The 25,483-nt window shown below is 41.5% G+C and overlaps 2 protein-coding genes across 6 annotated transcripts in view; one reads left to right on the forward strand and one right to left on the reverse strand.

Moving 5' to 3' along the window:
* Positions 1-7,135, forward strand: part of CNOT8 (CCR4-NOT transcription complex subunit 8) — an 8,929-nt gene extending 1,794 nt beyond the window's left edge. For all 4 annotated transcript variants that reach the window (XM_040603184.1, XM_040603185.1, XM_040603186.1 and 1 more), the window contains exons 3-7: positions 1,093-1,286; positions 2,635-2,796; positions 3,597-3,741; positions 4,419-4,529; positions 4,836-7,135. In XM_040603184.1, coding sequence (XP_040459118.1) covers positions 1,093-1,286; positions 2,635-2,796; positions 3,597-3,741; positions 4,419-4,529; positions 4,836-4,985 — 762 coding nt within the window. In that variant the 3' untranslated portion in view covers positions 4,986-7,135. The remainder of the gene's footprint in view (positions 1-1,092; positions 1,287-2,634; positions 2,797-3,596; positions 3,742-4,418; positions 4,530-4,835) is intronic.
* Positions 6,934-25,483, reverse strand: GEMIN5 (gem nuclear organelle associated protein 5). 2 transcript variants are annotated; one of them, XM_040603179.1, is made up of 28 exons: positions 25,300-25,483; positions 24,927-25,081; positions 24,255-24,436; positions 23,594-23,745; positions 23,257-23,385; positions 22,940-23,072; positions 22,333-22,492; positions 21,514-21,726; positions 20,724-20,809; positions 20,125-20,219; positions 19,364-19,500; positions 18,090-18,163; positions 17,511-17,692; positions 17,270-17,409; positions 16,641-16,812; positions 16,157-16,384; positions 15,537-15,650; positions 14,973-15,101; positions 14,283-14,378; positions 13,853-13,990; positions 13,155-13,302; positions 12,911-13,030; positions 11,821-12,031; positions 10,950-11,207; positions 10,136-10,298; positions 8,962-9,538; positions 8,454-8,550; positions 6,934-7,538 (listed from the first exon to the last, which is right to left on the reverse strand). In XM_040603179.1, the coding sequence occupies exons 1-28, from the start codon at positions 25,448-25,450 to the stop codon at positions 7,383-7,385; spliced, it is 4,596 nt and encodes a 1,531-aa protein (XP_040459113.1). In that variant the 5' UTR covers positions 25,451-25,483; the 3' UTR covers positions 6,934-7,382. The 2 variants fall into 2 exon arrangements, with proteins under 2 accessions (XP_040459113.1, XP_040459112.1); XM_040603178.1 differs by having other exon boundaries at positions 23,257-23,388.

A 25,483-nucleotide genomic window follows, 5' to 3' on the forward strand; every position in this document is an offset into this window, starting at 1 on the left:
GGTATGACAGTGTGTTCAGAAAGCTTTGTTTAAGAAGACCAGAATTTCCCCCAAGTGGGAGGAATCTCTTCCTGCTCGTAGAAGTCTGCATTTGCTAGGCAGGAGCCAGTTACAGAAATAACTGGTTTTTGTTAGGATACTGTAAGTTACGCCAAGTCTGCTTAGGAACACTAAACTTTAAAGTATGAAAAGTCCTTAATAAAATTGTGCCATAAAAACACATGCCCCTGTAGAGCGTGGGGTATTTCAGTGTAAAATGCAGTTGTGTAACTGAATATGATTTTTTTTTTTTGTTACCATATATCAATGGGAAATGATCTTTCTTGCTTCTCTTTCTTTGATCTCACTGAAAGTGTGCTTATGTTCAGTTTTAGTGGCTGTGCTGTAAGTGTGGACGCAAAGATCTTGGGCAAGGGAGAATTTTTTTCAGATACACAGCACTGCATCCTTCATGGAAGTTATGTGACCTAATCAGAGTAAAAATAGTATGGAAGTTTGGGTTTTAGCAAAGATAGCACACTATCGCTAGCCAAGTAAAATGTTTTTCATCTAATAGATAGTTGCTGTGTTGTTAAGGTCTGTTTTGATTGGCAGTGGTTTTCGTTAATGTAGGCGTTGGCTATTCCTCAAAAATGGTGAAGGTTATCACTATCTCTGGACTATTGAATGAAGATGGTCAGAGTGCTAAGTTTAACTTGTATTTAGAATGTGAAAGAACACTGATTAAATAAATAATTAAAGTCCACTTTAGTAGATTTAGGGAAAATGAGTTAGTCCTTTGAGAGAGAGATGTTTAGTTTGTACAGTAGTGCGTACCGGATGACTTTGTAACAGTTTTGTTTTGGACTAAAACAAAACTGCAAGAAGGGATACCTGTAATAAACGAATGCAAGTTAACAAATTGTGTAGTTTTTTTTTAGTATCTGACTTGTAGCAGTTTAAAAGTTGCATGAATAGGGAAAACGAGAGGAAAGAAAAAAGTGATTTTTACAGAGCAATTCACAGAATGAAGTGCCAAGATCTGCAAGTGTGGAACTGAATAGGCTTCTGATAAAGTAAGTGGTGAAATAAGATTTTTCCCTTCTCTCTTAGGACACAGAGTTTCCTGGAGTTGTTGTAAGGCCAATTGGTGAATTCCGCAGTTCCATAGACTATCAATACCAGCTCCTTCGGTGTAACGTCGATCTTCTGAAAATTATCCAGCTGGGCCTGACTTTCACAAATGAGAAAGGAGAATATCCTTCTGGCATCAACACCTGGCAGTTCAACTTTAAATTCAACCTTACGTGAGTCTTTTGAATAATCACCTATTCCCTGTGAAGTGATGCTTTCCTTTGGCAGATGCAGGTGTCCATATGTTGGTTCTGAGTGATAAAAATTTAGATTCTAACACAGATTATGTGGGAACCTCTTTTGGCATGACAGGAATTTGCAGTGTTTCTGGAAGTCAAAGCTATGCTAAAATCCTGTCCTTAATACTCTTTCTTTCATAAATAGCCTATCCCCAGTAATTTTATGTGCCTTAATTTTTTTTTCTGGAACAATAGTCAGAAACTTTATGTTTTATATATAAAAATCCATCTCTTTCTGCTAAAAATAAATGGATGTACTGTTTTCAGCAAAAAGGAAAATGCCTGTTCACAAATCCATGCTAAAATATAAACTGTGTAATTGTCACACCTGTTCAGGAGAATGAATCTTGTTAAATGGAGTGTGGCAGTTCCTGTTTCCTCCATGCTGTAACACCCTGGGTTACTGTTGAAACAGGTATTATCCCTTCCCCTGTAATTGTAAAGAGAACTCAGCATAATTACCACTACAGCTGCCTGGAAATAAAGAGAGGGTTTATCTGGCGAAACCACACATTTATAGGAAATCCATCACTATTCTTATGGGACTTTATTGGAAAACGTTACAAAAGTATATAGCTAGTATGTGCAGGTCATACAGTTCTTGAACCCAAAAGCTGCAATATTTACTCCCACAAATTTGTGAGCCTCTTGAAAGTACCAAAATCAGAGTGAAGTGGTCATAAATTTTGCTTTGTGTTATGTTCTTCCCACTCCCACCTCGCCTCTCAAATGAAACAAACTACAGAAATCAGGTTCCTGCTCAGCTCTCCACCAAGCATATCATCACTCATCCCTGTCCTTCCATAGTCAAGTATTATGCAATTTTGTTTACTCCCAGAGATGGAACTGGAGGAGATGATGATATGGTGGTGTGTGCTGTGAAGTGAGAAAGAAAAATGTAGACAGGAATGATGCTTGGTGCTTTGGAGTTGTATGTCTTCTTGTCTGGGAGAGCTCCCCTTTTCTTTGTGCTCTCATCTGTGGTGTTGCAGAAGTGATGTTTTTCAAAACATCATTCAGTTATATGGAGGTAGGATCTTTGGAATTTGCACTACCAACAGAATTACTAACTAGCTATGATTGCAGAATAGCTTGTGTTGGATGTAGGAGGCTGCAGTAGTGGTATTAAAATTTGAATTTTCTAGAGAGAGAAATGTGGAACCCAGAGATAGCCTATTGGTCACTCCAATTTTTGAAATACAGTGTGGGGAGAATTTTTCTGAAATGAGCCTTGACTTGGTAGCATAGCACCTTGAGTGCAAAAGCTGTTTTTCTCCTTCAGGGAGGACATGTACTCTCAGGATTCCATAGACCTCCTTGCCAGCTCTGGGCTGCAGTTCCAGAAGCATGAAGAAGAAGGGATTGATACCCTACACTTTGCAGAATTGCTTATGACATCTGGGGTCGTCCTTAGTGACAGTGTGAAGTGGCTGTCCTTCCACAGGTAGGTCTGACATGGTCACTGATGCTGTGAAATGAGAAGTCTTTCTGACTGAAATACTGTGCTTTTGTCCATGGAGACTGACACATTTGAAGGAGAAGAATTAGCAGCTCTACAGTTCTTAAAATAAGTTTAAAGATACGAAGGCCAAGTTTAAGAAGTAAGGACACTGGGCACTTCATTTTCTACTAACTAGTTGGCTACATGATCCAAGATCATGATCCAAGATCACTGTGGTCTCAATTTTGTGTGTGCGTTGCTGGCAAGTCCTTTTGCTGTTACAAGTCTTCCTCTCTGGTGGGAGTTACTAAGTTGAAATATGATTTCTACACTTAGTAACTTGTGTGCGTTGTGAAATAAGGTTTTTGTTCCGTCCTTAAAATGTTGGTGTTTACGTAGAGGAAGAAATTAGTTGTCTGTCTTGTAGCCTCTGGTCCTTGGTATCAGCAGGTAAAAGGACTTGAGGAAGGAGGTGCTCACAACAGATACTTACAAGGTGTCCTGCTTTTCTGTATTGCCTATAGCTACAGAAACTTGCAGTCTTGGGAAGAAAAGCATGTTCTTCCCAAAGGCTTAGCTGTTCTGTAAGAGGTTAGTGGAGGCACCCAGACAACATTCAAAAGTCCAACATTGACACAGGTGATCAGGATGAATTCTGGTTCTAATCCAGAGAAATTTTACAAACATCAGAAAATGTTTTGAAATCTACGACATATAAAACTCTTGTGAAAAATGAGATATTGGTACCGACTGAGTACAGGTGTTGCCTGCTTATCTGGTTTCTGTATGTTTTTGGTTTTCAGTGGTTATGACTTTGGCTACATGGTCAAATTGTTGACAGATTCCAGGTTACCTGAAGAGGAACATGAATTTTTCCATATTTTGAACCTTTTCTTCCCATCTATCTATGATGTAAAGTACTTAATGAAGAGCTGCAAAAACCTCAAGGTACTTCTGTCTCCCCAGCAAGCAAATGATGGGTGGGCATTGACACTGTAAATGTACAGTAGCCAAGTGACAGAATTGCTGCAACTATCAAGTCTTAATTAAAACTGGAACGTGTATATAAGCCAGTAGTCACACATAAAGCACGTATGACTAAGTCTGTATTTAATAGATACTGCCTCCCCAGTTTTAGACTTATCAATATGTATATTATATAGGCGACATTACCATAACCTTCCGTTTGTGCATCAGTAATTTCAGAGGCCAATTATAATTCAGCATGCTTATCTTCGCTATGCAAGGTGGAGTTCTTACATGAACTACTACATGACTTGATTAACTGGTTGACATGCAGAGGGTTGAAAGTCATTTATCTACTGCATCACAGCCTTGTTCAAGGCAGGGGAGGGAAAGGTCCAGCATTTGTAACCTATGAATGTACCCCCAGTCATCTCTAGTACCTGCAGCAGGAAAGCAAGGTACTAAACCTGAGAAGAGTATTTACACATTCTTGAACAGTATTTATTACTATGTTTAACTCACAGCTGGTGTGTGTGTGTACTGCTAGAATCTGCATGGATTCATCGTAGCCAGTGTTTGTCCTCACGTTTTGGGGAAGTGTGGCAATTCTGGTAAGAGATGAATCTTCCAAAGTAAGATCTGTTCTGTTCCCATGGTAGGGTGGCCTTCAAGAAGTGGCAGATCAGCTGGATTTGCAGCGAATTGGACGACAACACCAGGCAGGATCGGACTCTCTTCTCACAGGAATGGCGTTCTTCAGAATGAAAGAGGTACCGCGGTATTCTTTATGGTTCTTCTTTCTCCAGTTCCTATCCATAAATGTCAACACACAATGTGGGTGGGGTTTTTTTGTTTGTTTGTTTTGAGCCTTGTGACCCTCATACTTTGAACTGTCAATAATAGTTATTGTTGATACTGGCACAGACTTCCGTTTACTCCTCTTCCATGTGCTTATTTTGATTTGTACACTGCATCTTAGAGGTGTCTGACTTCAGATGTGCTGTTTAATTGACATTGGGTGCTTTCTGATGTAAAGACACAGTTAAAAAATACCTTTTTTTTTTTTTAATCTGCAGTTGTTTTTTGAGGATACAATTGATGATGCAAAGTATTGTGGGCGGCTGTATGGTCTTGGCACAGGAGTGGCTCAGAAACAAAATGAAGATGTGGACTCAGCCCAAGAGAAAATGAGCATTTTGGCTATTATCAACAACATGCAGCCATGATAAGTGGTACCCCTCAGCAGAACATGGTTACCATATTGGCAGCTGCTGTCCTCAACCATTTTCCCCAATAGTGTCTCAAACACAAGGCATCTACAGTATACAGCCTGCAGAAGGCCTGCAGTTTTGCTGAAGAGCTGCATCTTCATTTGAAACCCAGAAGTTGACTGAATTCCTAATGCCAGCATTTGTGGTTTGCCATTTTTTTAATACCAAGGGCAAAAAACATAACCTACTATGTATACCTCTGGTTTTTTTCCTTCTTTATACTGTACAGAATCCACAAGGAAGACTTAACAGTAGAATATTCAGTAGAGCTAAGGGTCTGGATATCCAGTGAAAATGGACACAGACATGCACAACAATTTGAAAATTGTGCTTTATACAGCTTATTTTAAAACTTCTGCATGTTGTGAGGGTGACTGCTTCACCTCATGTTTGCTTATTTTATCTTTGTGTAGTCTGAAACTTGCTCCCTTTGATCACTGCAGAGGTTTGGGAACGGATGACATTAAAAATGATCCTTGCAGCTAAAAATACTCAGAGATTTGCTTTAACAACAGTGGGACTGGATAATATTGGAGCTGATTTGATCAGTTCTCCATAGTTTCTAATCCTGTGTGGTACAGGTTTAACCCAAACTGAGCCTCAGCTTAGTTCTTACGGGTATTAAGAAACTGTTCTGGCTTAAGAGGCCTAAAACTTCACCTTTGATAGGGGGTTGGACCAATACTGACTTTGGTTTTCTTCAACTTAACCTACAAATTTTATTCTTCTTGCAACACAAGTAGTTCAGCAGATGGATAAGTATTTGTTCCTCTTCTTCCCCATACTCCTCCAGCCCCTGATTCTGCTATATGCTTAACAACAGCCAAAACAGCTGTTTCTCAATTATAAACATCTAAGAAGTTATTAGATGGAAGAACAACTTGGGATTCTGACTTTTTTAAAAATGAGCTATTGTATAGTATTTTTTTTCAACAGTTCTGTAATGACATTTCTTAAAAAAAACCCCAACAAACAAATGCAAACCAAAAAAAACAACCCAACCCCTTTTGGACATGGCAGACTTTAAATTTTAAGACTTTGTCTTGCATTTTAAACAAGCTTAAACAATCCATTATTAGAAGTTGAGGTTTAGAGCTGGTATTTAAAATGCTTGTAAATACGATTTGTTCTTAATTTTTGTAAAATAAATTTTTTTTTAAACGAGGCCTTGTTTTGGATTTTCCATCAAGCATTAAAATTCTTGAAGTTCAGGCTTTGGAATCTGAATTTGAGCGATACACAATGAAAGATGCTCAAGTTCTTTTCTTCTTTTACCATTTATGATGTGCTACTGGGGTATTTCTTAGCAAAATCCGCTTTTCATAGAATCATTTAGGTTAGAAGCGTAGGGGGGCCCTTTGGTTAAGCACTAGCTCCCCCTCCTGGTTTTCAAGTATTTTGTACAATCGTAGCAAGTGGCAACAGTTCACTACATTTAACACACCTACAGAAGGATCTTTTAGTATAACCCATCTTTTCACCTACTGCTCTTAAATGTTTTTCTGAGGCTTTACTCAGCTTGGAGTGGGAAGTCTATCAGTATCAAGGCTGCATCTTGGCTAGAAGAATCTGGAACAGCTGTTAATCTAAAAAAATCCATCCCTCCTACTTTTTTTTCTTAAAACAATCTTTATTGTAAAAAGCATTTGTTCAACCGTGGATGTTACCAAAAGCAGGGACTTTTCTTGACCTGGAGAAATCCCTTATCTATTGCTAGTCAAGCTGGAAACCTTGCCCTCCTTTTTATGTTGTACAGGTGGCTTTGTAACACAGCTAAGTTGTAGCACACACTTGTTTTATCTAGTTTATGTAACACATTTAACAGACCCCCCCCCCCAACAGGCTTATTTTCAATGCATTTCCTGTTAATTGACACAGATTTCTTACATCATTTAAATGCCAATTCACAGTAGTAGAAGACTTTATTTAAAGGAGGGAAAATAAACTCGCAATGCTTTTAAGAACAATACTGGCTTAAGGGTCAGTTTGCTTACAGAAACCATTGTTATTCCTGAGGGCAGCTACTATTCCTCCTCTGCTGCTCACAACTGTTCCTCTTACAGGTAAATAGCACGAGCTTTCAGCAGCATAACTTCCAACAAATAATAAAAAAAAAAGACTCTACAAAACTCCTGTATAGTGTTCAAGCCCGCAACGCATTGCTTTTCAATTTTCTAACACTTATCTCCTTAAGTAGTAGCAGTTGATGATCCCAAGTGAGTCTGTATATAAATTTTTGTAGTTTTATCCAAAATAACCATGGCCATCAAAACAAGCCTTCACTTGAAGAAAGAACAGCCTTGGTGTTAAGTAACTGTAGGCAGCTCAAGGAGATGGTTTGGTCTCAAAATGTCATGTCAAGAACCTCCTGGTAGCCTTTTTGTAAATGTCAGCAGTACCGTGTTTCCTAAGGAAGTCCAGTGCCTGCACACGTAGCTCAGGAGGGCACTGCGATCCGGTGTGAAGGAGTACCAGGCAGCACTCCAGCACGTCGGGGAAGGGGAAGACCTGCAAAAAAAGGAACGTAAGGTGATGTCTACTCTTTCAGTTATAATTTTCAACTACAACATACTTGGGCAGCCAGCTCTCTAAAGACACTGCTTTATAGTAGTATCTTTGGAACAGACAGTCATGAGTCAGATATGTTTTCGCCTTTTCTTCCAGTACATTAGCTCATGCTTAACCAGGTTTGCCCCCTCTTGCACAATCACCGTGATTGCCATAGACTACAGAACAGAGGGGATGAGACAGCCTAGAAAACAATTTTTTTCAAACATGTGATGCGTAGTTTCTACAGTTCCTAAGGTCTCAAGAGGATGGTGCCAGACTTTTCACTGGTGCCCAGTAAAAGGACAAGGGGCAACGGGCACAAACCGAAGCACAAGAAGTTCCATCTGAATTATGAGGGAAGACTTCCTTCCTCTGAGGGTGACAGCACCGGAACAAGCTCCCCAGAGAGGCTGTGGAGCCCTCTCTGGAGATACTCAAAATGTGATCCTGTGCAACCTGCTCTAGATGAACCTGCTTTAGCAGAAGGTTGGGCTTGCTGACCTGCAGAGGTCCCTTCCAACCCTGACCATTCTGTGATTTTATACCTTAAATTTCTGATTTTACTGTTTATCTTTGTATACACAATTCTAAACAGCAAAGAATTACTTTTAAAATGCATGGGAGAGATTCATCTCCCATTGAATTCTCCTATGCAGGAGCTTTACCTACACTTTCCAAGTGCATGGAGAAAGTTATGCTGGAAAGAAAAATACCAGCCTGATGCCCTGTGTCTGTTCTCTCTCAAAATTGCCACAAGATCACAACGTAAAGTCACTGTTCCTCGCTTGTGTATGAAAGGGATTCTATGATGTGGCTGCCCTTACAAAAAGACTGTCTTTTTAAAAAAACACAATGCCTCTTCTGAAAGCTTACCTTTAAATTGTCTGGAAATTCTGCTAGTTTCTGCTTCGCTTTTAGAAGCTGCTTGGTTAGCTCAGGGAGTGTAATTGGTTGCTTTACTTCATCTTTACTGTCAAGAAAAGAGCAGGTGTCATGAGTAACTGTTTGGCTTAAATGATGGCATAGCTTCCTTCCTGTGCAGGGAGCACAGGAGAGAGCGGGACAGGTGTTCTATGCTTTAGCTCCTTCTTGCCAAAGTCCCAAATAATTGCTCAACAAAGAGACAGACCTCTTAGGTCCTTTTCATTATCCTCCCCTTTTCAAGCTGCCCCGTTTATTCACTGCAAGAACACACCTTGTGTTTCACAAAGTTATTCAGCTGTAGGAAGTTTATGCACATGGTAGACAGGTGTATTTTGAAGTGTCCCTGGGGTGACAAGCTTGAGATTAGAGGCAATGTGAGTGAAACAAGAAATTTGCTGCAAACATACACAAAAAAAGTAACACTTTTCAATCAATTCATTTATGTTCTAAGGCTTACCAATTCAACTGGGTGCTGTCAGAGCATGGTTTGTCTGACTCCGTCTCTGAACTCTGCTGCAGGTTGCTTTCCTGGGTGTTTCCATTTGTGTTTTCCTGGAGATTGTTCCTCTGCTGCTGATGCTGGCAGATCATATCTGCTAAAATCTGCTGGACCTCAGCTATATCTCTCTGGGTATTCTGTAAAGCAGCGATCTCTTCTGAAAGAAGCACTTTGCAGCCATTCAGCTTTGACTGTATGTCTACCAAATCAACCGAGCTAGTTTTTGAGTCACTTTCCGTCTCACACCTGTGAACTTCAGTTGTATTCTGGAGGTTTTCATCCGTCTCAACCACCGTTTGATCAGGAGTTTCTTCAGGGGAGGAGTGACCTGAAATGCAGCTCTTCTCAGGAACTGTCTGCTCACTGGGACACAGCACAGGATCCAAACCAGCCTTCTGGATCACAAGGGAGTCATTGGATAGATTCCACCACAGGTCATACAGCAGTCCATAAGCCACAAAGCCCTCTAAACTTCTGCAAGCATCCACGCTCTGAGAATTTGTGCTGTCCAGTTTGTGTCTCAGGTTATCACAGCCTAATAACGAAGAAAGGATTACAAATAGTTTATAGAGCTTTCAAAGAAAAAGACCAGATCTGGTAAATGAACAGCTATCCTGGAGACCCAAACCAGAGATTTACTTAAATGCCAGCAGAGTGGTGCAGGAAGCAGGAAAGAAGAGGCAGACACCTCTGGCATCTTTTTAAACACAATACTCTGTTCTAGCTAGCATGGCATTGCACGTCCTCATCATCTACAGCAAACTTCCTTGGCCGCAAGCTGTATGTGAAGATATTCACATGATCAAAAGCTGCAAAATACTCTGCATACTCTAAAAGAGAATGAAGGGAAGGGCAGGTTGGAATGATATACGAGATGAAAACAGCTTTCCAACATCCCCATCTCCCTTAAAGGACAGAATTTGTTCAGTTTCCAACATCACACACACCAACTGACACTGCTGAGCTTCATTCCACAGTGGGGAATTCTGATCACCCAACAGCCAGACTGCACGGGTTTCCACATATATGTGCATGTCTTGCTCCTTCCAAACATTATTATGCCCAGTAATATTAACGGACACAAGGTGTGTCACATCTGTTAGTGCCAGGAGATACACAAGAAGAGACTTACCTTCAGGAAGGATGATACTGCAGATCTCTTGCATCAGAGTGAAATTACCAGCATCATAACTGCGGGTCACAGCTCCAAGAATACTTTTCACTGCCTCATTCCAGGTAGCAGTATGATAGCTCAGGGCAGCAAGGGTCAGGTCATGGGAGATATGGAAAAGCACCTACAGGAAGCACCAGAGAGCACAATTAATAGTTTTACTACAAAGTACGAGCTTGTGATCATTGCGGAAGAGCCCAGAGACAAAGCAATTTTAACTATAATGCAATTTACATGGCTTCCTTCACTCTAGGAGACAGAAGTAATGTAGAAGTGCTCCAACTGTAAAATCAGCAGCTGTGCTTGCATGTGTCCTGCTAAACAGATGACAAGAAGGAGCGTGCCAAAGGTCATTGACTCACTGCAGTCAGAGGGGAGAGCTGCAAGAGCACTAGTCTATGAACAGACCTGAACTCAGGATATTCTAACAACAGTAGCCGTGCCTCTCCTAACAGCTTGACACAACCCCCTGAATCAGCGCTGAGACTACTTAGCTATGCCAGTCCCTCTCACCCAGCCAGCACATCTCAATGATCTCAGTGCTCATGACTGACGCTGTAGGTCAGTTCTTACCCTGCACAGAAACAAACTGGTGGCTACGCAACTTCTCCCAGCTGCCTGTCATCTACTTCTCCCAGACGATAGCCTCATCCTGCAGCAGGCTGCAAACATCAGTCCCCTGGGAATCGCTGGCACAACACCACAAAGCGCCTGCGTTTTACTGCGTATGCCATAGTTAAGGCTCAGTGTGTGTATCAGACCTAAATCCATTTACCTGCTTTGGGTGTGTGTTGCTGGTAGAAGGAGGATGCTCGATACTGTGCAGCTGCTCGCATGCACTTGTGATTTGTTCAGTGGTGTCCATGCCCAGTACCTTCTGCCACACTTCCGTCACCATGTCAAAAAACGAGGCCTCTCTGTTCAGCTCCCAGCTGTGATAACAGGGAGGCACAGGGCTCTTTCGGTCACGGGGGTTTCTTTCACTAAGGCACTTGCAAAGGAGTTCATTGAGGCAGAAAACAAGTCTTTGTCCCTTTAACAAGAAAACAAGAGTATTGAGCTGCTGATGAAAGAGAAGCAATCCCTTACTGACCATACCAGCTAGACAAATGTAAGAACATCACGGCTAGTAGCAGCTTGTTGGTGACAGACTGTTTCACAACTGCAGCGACCAAAGAACAATGTTGATAGACTCAGAGACTCTAAGGTCAGAATGAAACCTCAGAACAAGCTAAGCTAGCCTTCTGCTTTTTAGTCTGCAAGAAAATGAATTGCTGGATTAAGCTTCCAGCAGATGGGCTTACAGTTAGCTCCGTTGCCCCTTTCATGTAAAGAGTGAATACTTTCCTTCACTTCTTTCCTCTTATGATCTGTATTACGTACTTAAAAAAAAATCCCAGTTTTCACAACTACCCGTCATAACTAACAAGCTTAAAGCCTGCGTGCCTCCCTACCGTGGGCCCTTTGCCTCTGCAGAGGCACATGCTTTTTCTAGAAATTTATTGCAGTTATTCTGTGAAAAACAGTTTGAGGCAAAACTAGCTCAAAGGATTACTTACTAGTAACATAAGTGGTGCCAAGTTAATCAAGTTAATCTGGAGAAAGAGATAATGCTAAAGAAAGCAGAAAGAAACAACCAGACTCACAAATAAAGTTTTATGTTGCTGAAGGACTTCCTGAGCTCCCACCCAGTTCCTGGATAACAGCATGTCTTGGGCACATCTGAAAGACAAAGTTGCTGACAACTCCTCCTCCCCAGATACCAGCGCAAGCTCAGCAGCAGTTCTAAGGGATGCCGCATCTCCCTTTTTTGCCAACACCTTAACTGCATCATAGGGTGAGGAAGCCCCCAAATAACTGGAAAGAGATAAAAACAAGTCAACTTGATTAGTATGAAAATACCATTTTAAAATTGTATTACAATACAGCAGGACAAACATATAAATGAAGATAAATCTGTATTTTCCACAGGTTCTCAGAGCTCTTATCACTTTGCCTTACCAAAGTTTACTATAGACATAAGGCGCACCTGATCCAGTGCAAAGCTACAAAGGGAAAAGTCACACAGCCTGACAACCTGGACTAAAACCTCTGGTGGTGTGCACACTGTGCTTGGCTTGGATGAGAAACACAAATACATAGATGGAAGTGACAAAGGTTGTATGCGGTAGTTTATCCCTACTGCATTTCTCTGGAACTTTTTCACAAGCATGAACACTTTCAAAAATGCCAAAACTGAAACCTGTGTCAAGCAGAGGACACTATTCCAGCCAAAATATTTGAAGCATTATTAGTAATTTTGGTAGTCACAAATCTGAAACACTCTAGCTGGAGGAAGATAACCCATTAGGTTTATTAGGATATTGGCTAAGGCCTCAAGAAACGAAAGATGAACTGTTGCACCGCACATTTCCAGCGGAGAAGCTGAAAACATCACAGTCTTTTCATATACATCCTAATCTTAGTCTTGCTAGACTAGTTTTTCAAAGACTTCTAGTAATGGCTGTAGAAAGAAATGGCTCTACTGTAGTATGGCATTTAGACCGTCTGCTCTGAAGTGCCCTCTGGAGCTGCTTTTCCTACCTACATTAGGGGGAGTCTAGCGAGACTAGGCTCAGAAAGCACCTTAGGCAAATAATGGCCAGACCAGTTAACAGATTTCAACTGCTACAAAACCAAGAACCTTCTTTGTTTTGGGCATGGAACCAATTCTGTCTTCTTCCCAGGAAAACTCACCATTTGGCGGCCATGGAGTAATGACCATCTTTCTCTAACAAAGCTGCCCAACTGTTGTAGAGATCCTTCAGAATCGGATCTTCTGGACGCAACCTGGCCTTGGCAATTACAATTGCTTCCCTAACGCAAGAGAAACCAGTTAGAAAAGTTAATTGACTGTGTACAAAAAGTGAACCAAAATGTCAAATCTACCCCACTTAAAAAAAAAAAAAAAAGCAAATCCTAAGCATAAATATACAGTAACCTGTAAAAGTTGTTCACTTTCAGGAGGTCGACAGCCTCATACACTTTGTGGATGGACAGGAGATGGGAGGCAGCCTTCACGTACTGCTCCTGAAAACACAGCTGCTTTGCAAAGGCTTCTACTGTCCAAACCCAGGCCTGATAGCCAACTGCAAAAGAGAAGGCAAGACAATTGGAGGCAAAGTTTTAAAACTGGAAGAATTTCTGTGGGATGACATCATCACTGGTTTCTTTAACATCCACCTCTTCTCTGCCCCAAATTAAGTTTCTTGTTTCTTAACTATCCTAATACAAGTCAACAAAACAGGGCAAAGCTAGGGCTTGAACGTGACTGTAGAACTTCACTACCAGTAAAATAATGTTAAAAAGCATATTTAAGCCAACAGCAAGCTGGAAGGACTGGCACATACTGTAAAGAACCAAACTTGTGCTTGGAAGGATGGGTCTGCTCCTTCAGGAAATCCCAAAGGAAACCACTCTGTTTCCTGCTGTCCCAGCCTAAGGGCACTTGTGGAAGCATCCAGGTCTTTATCATCAATAGAATATGTTTTGTGTTTGATTTTTGTTATCAGGCAGTTAAAGAAGCAATTTCCTTCTAGTTTGGGACAACCAGGAGTTTCCAACCCAGAATAATCAGAATGAGGCTACTCTTGGGAGCTAATTCTATCTGCTTATATGTTGTTACAAGAACGAACATACCCATGGGTGAGATTGCTACCAGCTGGTCTGTTAGCTCTCCCCTCTCAGCAGCTGCCTGGAGGACACCCTTCATATCTCCTTTCCACAACATGAGCTGCTGAAAGAGCTCTGGATGCCCATTCTCCAAGTGATGTTTTCCTGTTGGAAGCAAACACACTTCCTATCAGCATGCATGCGACAGAATTATTTGCCATAGTAAAATAACTTGGCAAAAGTGAGATTATTCAAAATTGAGGTGCTTCAGGTTTGCATCAGAAAGACATAAAAACTATTTGGGTAAAATAGGTCTTTTCACACAGACCTGCATTCTTAATCCTACATTTTAATCCATAGTAAAGAAAATTCAAACATTTTTCCCCCATTTGTTTTCTCCTTGAATGTAACAGTTACAATGAACATATCGTCAAAGTGGATTCATTATTCCACTTACCTTCCATATCAATCATCTTGTGCACAGAAGCCCTGTCTGTGAACAGCCCCAAGTGGATTCGATCCTTGAGGTCAGAAGACACATCGTCATTATTATCTAAATCAGATAAAAAGAACAAAGATTTAAGATTTGGTACAACACTGGGAACTGAGACCTGCCAAGTCACTGTACCACTGCAGTATCCTCAACTGTTGGCAAATACTTGTCTTCTACTTTTTTTCCTTTACACAGGATATATATGTATATAGGATAGTATAGCAGATTTAATAATTTGAAGATCAACAAATTAGATTAGGAGGACCAGGTTTGTGCAGAACATTTATTCTAAATCAAACCTAGCTTTGCATGCTCTAAGGAACAATACTGTGAGAATATAAACATCTCCCTCATGGCTTATTGTCTCCTGCCCATATTATATACATCTGAAGGTGAAAAACACTGCACATATGCAGACAATTCTACCCTATCTCCTCAACATAGGAGCCTACTCAAAACCTGTCTGGAGTGGCTACACAGTACTGAAACTCTGCAAGAGAAGTTAGATAAGAGACCGCAACTAGTCACACAATTTGATAAGAGTAAAGATTTTAGAAAAAGTAAAGCCTAGTGGTCAAAGTTAAGTCCTTGGGCACATGCTTCTGAATGCTTTAGAGCACCTGCCCTCTAAGTATTTTAGTTTTACAGCGATACCTTTGGTTTTCAGACATGTAGCCAGCCTCAGGCAGTCCTGATGCAATTCATCTTTTGATCGGTGATCCATGAGCGTGCTGAAGGGTAGAATAGAACGAGGCTTCCTCTTCTTCAGAGAGGCATCAGAGGCTGAAAAATCAGACACATTTCAGTTGCTGCTGCACAATCACAGCAGAACTCTCCACTGTATTCTAAAACCTCCTCTTCCTCACACAGGAAAACAAAACAGATGCTCAAGTGCCACATACACGTCTATTATGACAACTTTTACTTTTGAATACTGATCACTTTGCGTATTTTTCTGCCCATCTTGCCTGAAATGAAACTAGCAACTAAAAGGCAGTATCTGTGCCCACATTAGACAACTACTCAATTGACCTGACAAGCAGGGCAAATAAAAGCAGCAGCAACTTAAAACATTTAAAAGATTTTACAAGCATGTTCTGCCTTCTCTGGCACTTATTTGGTGTCACGTTTGGAAGGGAAGCTGCAGCCAAACACAAGCCTAGAATGAGGAACTCTGCCTTGATGTAGGACTGTTAAAAGTCCCTACAACATACTAACTTGGTTTCTCTTTAGGTGGATCCTTTTTCACAGGAGTGGCTTTCTGGGTCACAAAAGGCTTTGGCAAACTGAACGAAGAATAATCGTATGCAGATGAAGATGTATCCTTGGACACTGTGGAGTTAAGCAATAAAAAAAACAGAAAAAGAATGTATGGAAAAGCCCATAGCAGAATACTTGACATGTTCACGTTCTATTACATTGATTTCAGAAATATACAGAAACCAAACTTTGCTTTGCCATATAACTATATTTTCAGGGAATGGAAATACTAAGAAAACATTACAGAACTCTCAGAACGATAAACAAGATGTCAACAGACACTAACGAAGGTCTACCAGTAGCGTAAGATTTATCACTGCAAGGCAATGCTGATCAAAAAGTACATTGTTTCAGGCCAAAGACAGCAACTTTGTTAGGCCAGAATCTTCTTATTTAAAGACAGTCAGTCCCAAACTAGATTAGAAAATTATGAAAGGCATTCCAGAACTGCATTTCCTTCGAGTGGACTATTTCAATAGAACTATTATAAGAAAATCTGCATGAAAATACCAAACTTGGTGAAGCTCTGAGGGCTAAACAGTCTGGTAACCATTGAACTAAGACGATTTGATTATTACCTGTCATGGGGACTTCAGCAGGCAACTCTGCCTCCCGAGCTTCTTTTTCTCCTTCATGGTCCGACACTCCATTTTCCTCTAGCAACATTTCCTTCACACTTTCATCTCCATTCATAACATCACTTAGATCCTGTTTGGCTGGACTCTTTCCTGTAGGCTTTTTCTTCTTCTTGGCTTTGACTTTTGGCTGCATACTTCTTTTTTTCTCTAATTCTATACTCTTTTTGCCTGTAAAAGGTTGCAAAAGTTACCCTGATACGATCTATAGAGGTTTTTAGTGTATTAGCTGTCTGTCAAGATCAACATTTAGTTTCCAGATGCAGATACAACTCAATTTAAACCTAGACACAGTATATTCCTGAAGTAGCAGGAAGACTTGGAATTCTGTGTAAGAACTATTTCATACTATTTCAACCTGGCAACCCTCTATTTCCCAGCTCCAACATCATCTTCAGGAAAGGATCTTCTGTTTGAACATACTTACCCTGAGGAGGCCGTGTATGCTCCTGCTTTGAAATTTGCCATTTGTGAACAGAAAAATCATCTGCTCCTGTATAAATAGAATCTGAATCCACTGGTGACCACTGGACACTCAGCAGCCGGCCCTGGTGCCCTCGGTAGTTGCAGAGTGGCTCTTCCTTCATAACATCCCATACCTTACAAACAAGAAAGAAATCTGGTTACTCAGAAAGTCTCATCTTCCCCTAATACTCTGCATTTTCTCTCCAGTGAGTTGCATTTGTAGGAGCTTCTCTTTTTGGGGTGTTTGCACATGTATTTCAAATACCGACACACAAATAAAGAGAAAATTCAGGGCTTCCTTTCTTTGTATGGATACATTTGCCTTAACATTTCTCTTTTTAAGGATCCAAAAGTGCTAGTATGAAAATGGTAATGACTCAACTAAAATCAATTTGCAAGTCACAAAAACATGCTGATACCTGCGTATCAGGTATCCAGAACCAGGAGATGGTTACCAAGGGTAAGTTTGCAGTAATTCGGTAGCCTATCTTACAAAAGAAGCTTTGCTGTTTAGTGAGCTTGGCTCCAAAACACTGCAGAATGGATGATTTGAAAAAAGAAATATGCTTCTGAGTGGCTGTGGAACAATACCTGTGCAGTGCCATCATAGCAAGCAGATACCAATCTTCCCTCGTGGTGGGGGCTCCAGGAAAGACTTGTGATTTTGGCTGTGTGCCCAGCCAGGGTTCGAAAAGGCTCTGTTATTGTCAAAGGACTTTCTGAAGTGCTCTCTGAAAGAAAAAAGAAAAGGTTCAAGTATGGCCAGCGAGACAACCTGGAAGTAAACCAAAACAAGATACCAAGACTGGAAATATAATCTGCAAACTGTTACCTATGACGCTTTTCAGATTATGCACGTAAATAGTGGCATTGACTGAGCCTGATGCTATCAAGTAACTCAGCTCTGGCTGGCTCCCATGCTCATGATGCCAACGAATGGCGTTAATCAGTTTATGATGCTGCTGGATAGTGCAAAGCAACTTCAGGTTTGGTGCCTGAAATATTTCAATTGAGCTGAAATGCAAGAACAACAGTGTAAGAATTCCAGTAGTCAGTGAAACAGGAATTTTTTTGTTATCCTACATGAGCAGAATTACAGAACGTGAAACAGAGTAACTAAATGAGTTTTTCTTTTCTGGATTCAACACTAACCCTCATTTAGTACATCAGCAAAACTGGATTTCAACCACGAGCGGATCCTTGAAAAATAATTTAGTGTTGATGTGGATCCTCCATGCCAAGAGTGGCTAAACTGGTAACAGCAGGGAATGCTGTATTATCACAATTCAAATACACTGGCAGTGAAAAAAAGAGAGAAAAGCCAGGGTAACAACAAGTACTTTTGCTTCACTACAGTGATTCTAGTCAAGGTCAGCACATACACCACCCTACCCTCGAAGGTGAAACGTACCCATCTTCATTGCCAAGAGCCAAGAGTTTGCCATCGGGTTTCCAGCTGATCTCTGTACGCGCAGGCAGTTTGTGCTGTAGAAAGAAGACACAACTATTGCCAAAAATCCTTACATCTCTCTTGCATACATTCAGCTTAGCAAGACTGGCAACTAGACAGCGTTGCAGTTAAGCACAAAATGAAAGGCACAAAGGGGTCCATTGCTTTTGAAGCAGCAACTTAAACTTCAGCAATTAAAGGCTGAATGAACTGATGCAAGAACCAGTGATTATTTTTATCCGTTTAGTGAAATGTCTCAAAGGAAGTTTGTCTGGATTCCAGTAGAACCTTGATGCTTGATCTCCTTATGCTCCTTGGAAAGCCTCAGACATTGCAGGCAAATTCTGTCATATTTCAAAGGAAATGAAAGTTTATTTGTTATTACTTCTATTCTTTCTAATTCAGATGAAAGCTACTTACAATTTAGATGCCTATAAATGATCGTTTCATTGCCTGAAACATTAGTCTCTTAACCCCCAGTAAGCCTTCTACTCAAGGAAGAAGCCAAAACCGAGTTGATATAAATTGATATAGCTTGACTTCAGTCAACTTATGCTGTCTTAAAGCAACTGAAGATCTAACCCACTTCACTTATTTTGTACTTTCACCTAAGAAATGACTGAACTTGAGCGGCTGCTATGGTCAGTTATCACCTACCACTCTGCACTAGCTGCAGTGTAAATGGAAACAGACTCCTGCAAAATCATGACTGCCTTTATGGTAAAATTTATTTTAAAAAGAAAAGGTTAATGTTTGAAAACAAGAGACCTAGAGAAATCAAGGTAGTTAACTCATGCATGTCCACCATGTGATCTAAGTTATGACATTATCCAGGATATTACTTCAAGTGCTTTGAAACTGGAAAGCTCTGTATGATCTAACTATTTTAAACAGTGACACACAGCTTTCAAACCAGACCCGGCATTTCAATTTAACTTTTCTAGTTAAGTAAATTACACAGTAGAAAATTAAGTAACTGATGCCAGCAACAGATGTGCCATGTTGACATTGGGGTGGGGGGGAAGACCCTTTTTCAGAGGCAAACGCACGATCTGTTTAAATAGTTTGAGTCAGTAGGTGTCTTTGAAGTTCATTGGTGGAGATGGTGGGTTTCAGATTTTTTATGTATTACAGACACATCATGAAGGCAAAATCACAGATCCACAAATACAAGGCCATAGAAACTATGACACGGTTACCACAAATCCATAAAACCCCCTCAGAATCATACTCACTTTGATTGAATTCGTGTCTCTGATGACTTTGTTGATGTCATTTGCCTCTCCGTTAAGCTTCCAGGGGTTGTGCTGAAAAACAATACCTTCTCCAGCACAACTATATAACGTTGCAGAGGGTTCTTCACCTTCTTCTCCTATCCAACAGAGAATAAAAACTAAATATATGTTCATCAGTCTTCCCAGAAGTGATCGCTTCCACTGTAAATCAAAACATTATTTTAAAAGGCTATATACATACTTTAATTGCCTGTGATGCGGCAGCAAGAAATTCTCACAATACAATCCTCAGAAAGGACCTCTCATTTCTACTAACAGATCTCTCCACAGCACAATCACCACAAGCAATAAAATTCCCTTTAAAGTTTGGCAGTTCAAGTTGTGTAAGAAGAGCTAATGGAGCTGTTCTGTTTAGTTCAAATGGTAGAAATACTCTTCTGGAGCTAAGGGGCCCATATCTGATCTGCTGCAGTTACTGCAGGAAGCCCATGCAGACAGTTAGTGGTCTGCAATACTCTGAAGTAAGCACAGAGGTGTCGTACGCCACTCCCACCTATTTCCTGAAGTGACCAGAACTTAAAACCAGGAGATTGTTTTGCTCCCTTGCAAAGTCATTAACAATTCGTCAAGCAGAACACATTCTTAGCTGCAAGGATTGCTACCAAGCAAATAGGGCTCCTTTTCCTAAGAAGGGAGAGCGTACCAACCTCATGGCACCTGTGCGCACTGCATGGGTGTTCTACTTGAGCTGGAAGACTCACCAGAAGACAGAGGAGGAGTTGGAGGCCCCCAGGCTAATGTGTATACAGTCTTCTTGTGGTAAGTACTGGAGATCTGAGGTGGCTTATTCTTAGCACTGGGCAGGAAGAAAAGGAAGCAGGGGCAGTCAGATTTCAGCAGAGAAATAAAAGAAGAAAGAAAAAAAAAATCAAGGTAACATATTTCCAGCTGTGAAAACAGACACCAAGTGCTTTAACATACTAAAGCCACGGCTCAACCAGGCCTTCTTTAACACCTCCTGTAGGGACACTACTAAAATCGTAACTGCCCTGATGACCTTCATCACCATGTTGCTCTTCATTCTGTGAAAATGTCTTCCTGGCTAAAGTTTTCCTTGACCGATGTCTAGGTGATCTCTAGTCATGCAATTTTAAGTTTATCTTAAGTAAAGATTATCTTAGAAGCTGACAGACATAATGGAGAGATGAAAAGATGCACTGAAAATCCAACTGTTTGACTAATTTTAATTTAATCCTACTCTTGTCTAACAGTAAAGATATACCTCAGGAAAGACCACACCACCTATGCATGGTAACATACCAGGATCTGACACTGATGAATTTGAAAGCTACTTTCCTACCTGCTGGAGAAGGTGTCATATATGCCAACTTTTCCATCGTCTGTTCCAAAAGCCAAGCAGCCTTCCTTAGTTGGATGCCAGGATAACTGCAAGCAAAACAGAGAGAGCGCCATAATGACACAAACTACAGACACCTTATTTCCAAGTAACAAACAAAAAGGAAAAAATTGAAACTGATGAGCAGGCACCATCCCTTACACCCACTCTTCCAACAACAGCCACTTGACTTGATCTCTCTGCTATGAGTATTAAAGTCTCTCCCCCAAACAGCTAGTGGTGTAAGATAAAAGGAACAAGAATTAAAATTGCCGAACTGCTATTTGACATCTACATTACAAAACAGAAATGGAGAATATGGTAGGGTGGTGAGAAAACTTTTGATGTGAACAAGAATAACTACCATGTTTTACTGCTGCCAGCAATTTTACCAAGTTAACTTGAGGTTAAACCCAAACGACATCCACGTTGGCTTTTGTGTCAAACTTCCTAGCAGAGCAAGGGCAGCCACGGATGAAGCAAGGAGGGATCACAAAGCAGGATAAAAGTGGAAAAGTAATGTAACAGCTAGCTGGACTTCAGCTGATTTTCACTAGATTTAATGCAAGCAACTAGGGTTGTAAAAAGGGCTAAAAATTCATTGCCAGATTCTAAATGCATTGTGTATCAAAAGAATCAAGTACAAAAGGAAGAGCCTGGCTTTACATTTAGTTGGGAAAAGCCTTCTTTAGAGAGAGAAAAATATTCTTGAAAGAAAAAAAGGGAGTTAGAAGGGAGTTAGAATCATACTTACTGCTGTAACCTTGGACTTTATGCTTTGCCAGAAGGTTTTAATATCATAAATATTGTTCATGGACAAAGTATTCCACACCCGGATCATACTGTCTCCAACACCAATGGCAAGACAGCCTGTGTCCACAGGGGAGAAGGCAAGACTATAGACAAATCCCCCAAGTGAGGGCATGGTCCAGCTACAGTCGAGAGTTGATAGGTCCCAACACTTCACCTGAAGAATATTTAAGGAACAAGAAATGGTTAAATTTAGTGACTGGTATGACAAGGAAAAACAAAGCACAAGTGAGATGAATAATCAAAGGATCAAGTTCAAGGCTTGACACAGTATGTGATCTGCACCTAGAGGATTACATGTCACAGACTGAGCTGCAACAGTTGGAAGACTCTAATGGAATGGACTATGTTTTAATACTATGGTCCACTTCTGACTTCAAAACAGGAGGCACACTGCTGCCTGTAAAAGGCAAAAAGTTAAAATTTTGAAAAAACAGATGCTTTAGTTTGTACAAAAAAATGATTTGAAGAAGGAAAATTAGGCCATTTTAAAATGAAACAAACAGGAAAAAAAAAAGAGATAGTAAACTCCCTTCATTAAATGCTTACCATCGAAGTCCAGAATATTATAACCATTCACTCTACCATGGTAAGAGCTTGGGCTTATAAACTAACAAACATATACACAACCTGTGCTCAGAACAAATTTTAAGCAATGATGTTACAAAATGCTGTAATAAACCCGCTTTAAGAAAAAAATCTGTGGCCCTAAGAGGGGTATTGGTACAGCTATTTGTATGCTAATTTTAGAAACGATTCTTACATCTCTGTCCATTGAAATGGAAAAAAGGAGCTCTTTGTCCTGGTGCTTCACAGAACTCAGGTTGAACACAATTCGGGAGTGATTCTGTCCTTCTGAAGATCCTAGAAGAGTCCACTTACGTTTTCCGGATTGGGTCAAATCCCAGAGTAGCAGTTCTCCTCTGCAAAATGTAAAATGTGTACTTAATTGTTCACTTCAAAAGAGTAACACAGGCTATATATAGACTGTATCACACATATACATACTGCATGTACAAAAGTAATACTGCTAAACACACATCTACTACAAGTGCCTATACACTGACACACGTGCAAACACCGCTTTACAAATTATATCGATAGTTAACCACAATGAGAACTGATGTAATTTTCTCCCAGTGGATGGGTAAAACCACAACTAATACCTTCAGCAGTCAACTTTCAGTTAGATTATCAGCCAAACAGTAGTTTTCTAGAAATCTGAACTCCCACTTTTGGCCTGTCTCCTCTCTGGTTATACCAGGAAGGAAGGAGGAAGGGGTTGTCAATGCTTCCTATCCAGTTCTTCCTTATCAATAAATGCATCTGCAATTACTGATGGTACCCAGGCTGCTGTGTGCCCTACTTACCCAAAACAGCTGGATACAATTTCTGTGGAATGACCAGGCGGCCAGTGAACAGTCAGCCAAATGCGCTCTTTAACAGCAGGATCAATGGCTCCACCTCTTCTCTTCATGGGTGGCAACTTCAAAATCATTACACCTATGGAACCAAGAGGGATTATATAGACGCAGTACATCATAATTAAAAAGAAGTCCTGTGAATCTCAAGCTTTGCATATGCTCCCCAAGCTTTAAACTATCAAGTTAGCAAATGAAGGCTGCAGTTAGAGAAGAACTCCTCCACCATACCATTACTGTTCATCTCACGTATTCATCTTACTTACTTCTGCCTCTAGTACAGCTCCATATTCGTATGGTCTGATCTTTGCTTCCTGAAGCCAGGTAACAACCTTTCTTCGTGGTTGAGTCCTGTGTCAGCTCCCCATTTGGAACTTTGCCTTCCCCTGAAGGAACTACTGAATACCATTGAAGTCATGTTATTATACTTTAAAATTCAAAGCTTTATAGAAATCAACAGAAAATACATTGATTTTCATCAGAACATACTTCATCAGTTGCCTTTGCTAAGTTACTTACTGATTTCCTAGAAGGAATTCAAATTTCCAGGACATTTACATGAACTAAAAATTACTTCACAAACCATTAATTGCTTCTAAATACCTTGGAGCTCATCTTGCCAAGCAGGTAACCTTTCTTCACCAGGCACAGGGCACCAGGCCAGACAATGTATTTCATCCTCATGGCCTCTCAGCCGATGAAGTATTTCTCTTTTCCTGCTGATATCAATTATAACCACCATGCCATCCTTGTAGCTAAAAACAGGGATTTAAATGAATGAAGAGATTGTTAGATCCTTGTAGAATAAAATCTGAATTAACTTGTGAGCTCTTTACCAGAACTGCTATCATTGTAATACAGAGAAGCCAAATCACAAGCAGCAATGGGACTAGCAGACTTGATGGTCCAACGGGAGCTCCAGTACAGCACAGGTATACCTGCATCTGCCTTTTTGAAAGGTGCAACAAGTACGTTTGGCTTCAAGAATGACAGCAATTCATTAGTAATACAGCTTTCAGTCAAGTGTAATGAAAAAAACCCCAGTTTTAAGAAACTCTGAAGATGCAAACCAAACCTGGACCCTTACATTGTTATGGATTTTTGTGTCTTGCAGGTCTATCGGATATTAATGTTATTTCTCATTTGTTAGAAGGAAAAAAAACAGCCACCAAAACCTCTTAAAATCAACCTTACAACTGTGTAGCAAAAGTTCATAATAAGGTTACTGCAGAAGAATGGAAAACAAAATGTAATAAATATTTACCCAACTGCCACCAGGTTTTCATCATGAGGAGAACAAGTGAGACAGAAAATTGTCCGAGGCTCTGGGAAGAACTGCTGGCTGTCACTTCTGTTGTGCCAGTAACAAACAATGACACCTTTTTCATCACCGGATACGATCAGGTCTTTCACAAGAGGTGACCAGTGCAATGCTGAGATTGCATTCTGAAGAAAGAGAATTGAACACATTTAAAGCTGCCTTACCACCATCTAACAGAGAGTGTCAGGCAGAAAATAATCCGTGTGATGCTCCCCAGCATCAGCTGAGTTTGTTCTAAAGTATTTCAGTTCTTTAGGGCGCTGGCACAGTCGATGTATTTGCTGATACGGTGTCCTGGGTCACAGTAACTGTTCGGATGTATGTTCTTAGTCTGCCCTGCGGGGAACAGCACCTTGCTGAAAAGATTTTATGGAGCTGCGCTAAGTGGCAAGGAGAACACGCCGCGAGCAGACACGCCGAGTGAGGCCTGGATGGCAACAACAGCTTATTAACGTGATGCAACACCACCGCAGACCTCAGGCGACAACAAAAGGCTGCCCAGCAGCGTTCAACGGTTTTAATTCCACGGGTTTGAAATTCCCTTTTGGTTACAGTACCATCCCCCTGCTGTGTGTACAGGACCCCCCCCCCCCCCCCCGTGCCCTGCCCCCCTACCTGGTGCAGGCTGTACTCCGCCAGGGCCGCCAGCGCCCGCGCGTCCCAGATTCTGACGCTGCCATCGTCGGAGCTGCTGGCGCAGAGGCTGCTCTGCCCGGGGCACTGGCAGAAGGCGAACCCGGTGATCCGGTCCGTGTGCCCGAGGAGCTCCCCTGCACCGACAGCGAGAGAGCGCCGTAGGCCCCGCCGTCAGCGCACAGGGCCTCCCCGCCCACCCCCCGGGGCTCCCGCCGCCTCCCGCCCACTCTCCCCGTGCCCGAGCGGGGCACAGCGGCTCCCGGCGGAGGGGCGGCCCCGCAGCGCCCCACAAACCGCGGGGGGTCAGGGAGGGCCGCGGAGGGCCCGCGGACCCCGCGGGCTGCGGCCGTACCGTAATAGGCGGGTGTGGCGGCGCTGACATCCAGCAGGCAGACGCGGTGCCTCGCCGCGAAGCCGAAAAGGCAGCCATCGCTGCTGGCATCGCTGCAGCGGCTGTTGTACCAGTTAGGCGAGGCGGGCAGCACCCGCACGGCCGCCGCCATGGCCCCGTCAGGCCGCCGCCGGCGCTGCCGCCA

Source organism: Falco naumanni, chromosome 8, assembly GCF_017639655.2.
Source record: "Falco naumanni isolate bFalNau1 chromosome 8, bFalNau1.pat, whole genome shotgun sequence".
Classification (NCBI taxonomy): Eukaryota; Metazoa; Chordata; class Aves; order Falconiformes; family Falconidae; genus Falco; species Falco naumanni.

Bases quoted from the DNA above. Each gene is read 5' to 3' on its own strand.
- GEMIN5 (XM_040603178.1), bottom strand. From the start codon at position 25,450: ATGGCGGCGGCCGTGCGGGTGCTGCCCGCCTCGCCTAACTGGTACAAC. The intron at 14,379-14,972 runs GTATCGCTGTAA...TATCTGATTTAG, and splicing joins TACATGTCTGAAAACCAAAG to ATAATAATGACGATGTGTCT. The intron at 9,539-10,135 runs GTAAGTCTCTTC...CTTCGTTATTAG, and splicing joins CAGTATCATCCTTCCTGAAG to GCTGTGATAACCTGAGACAC.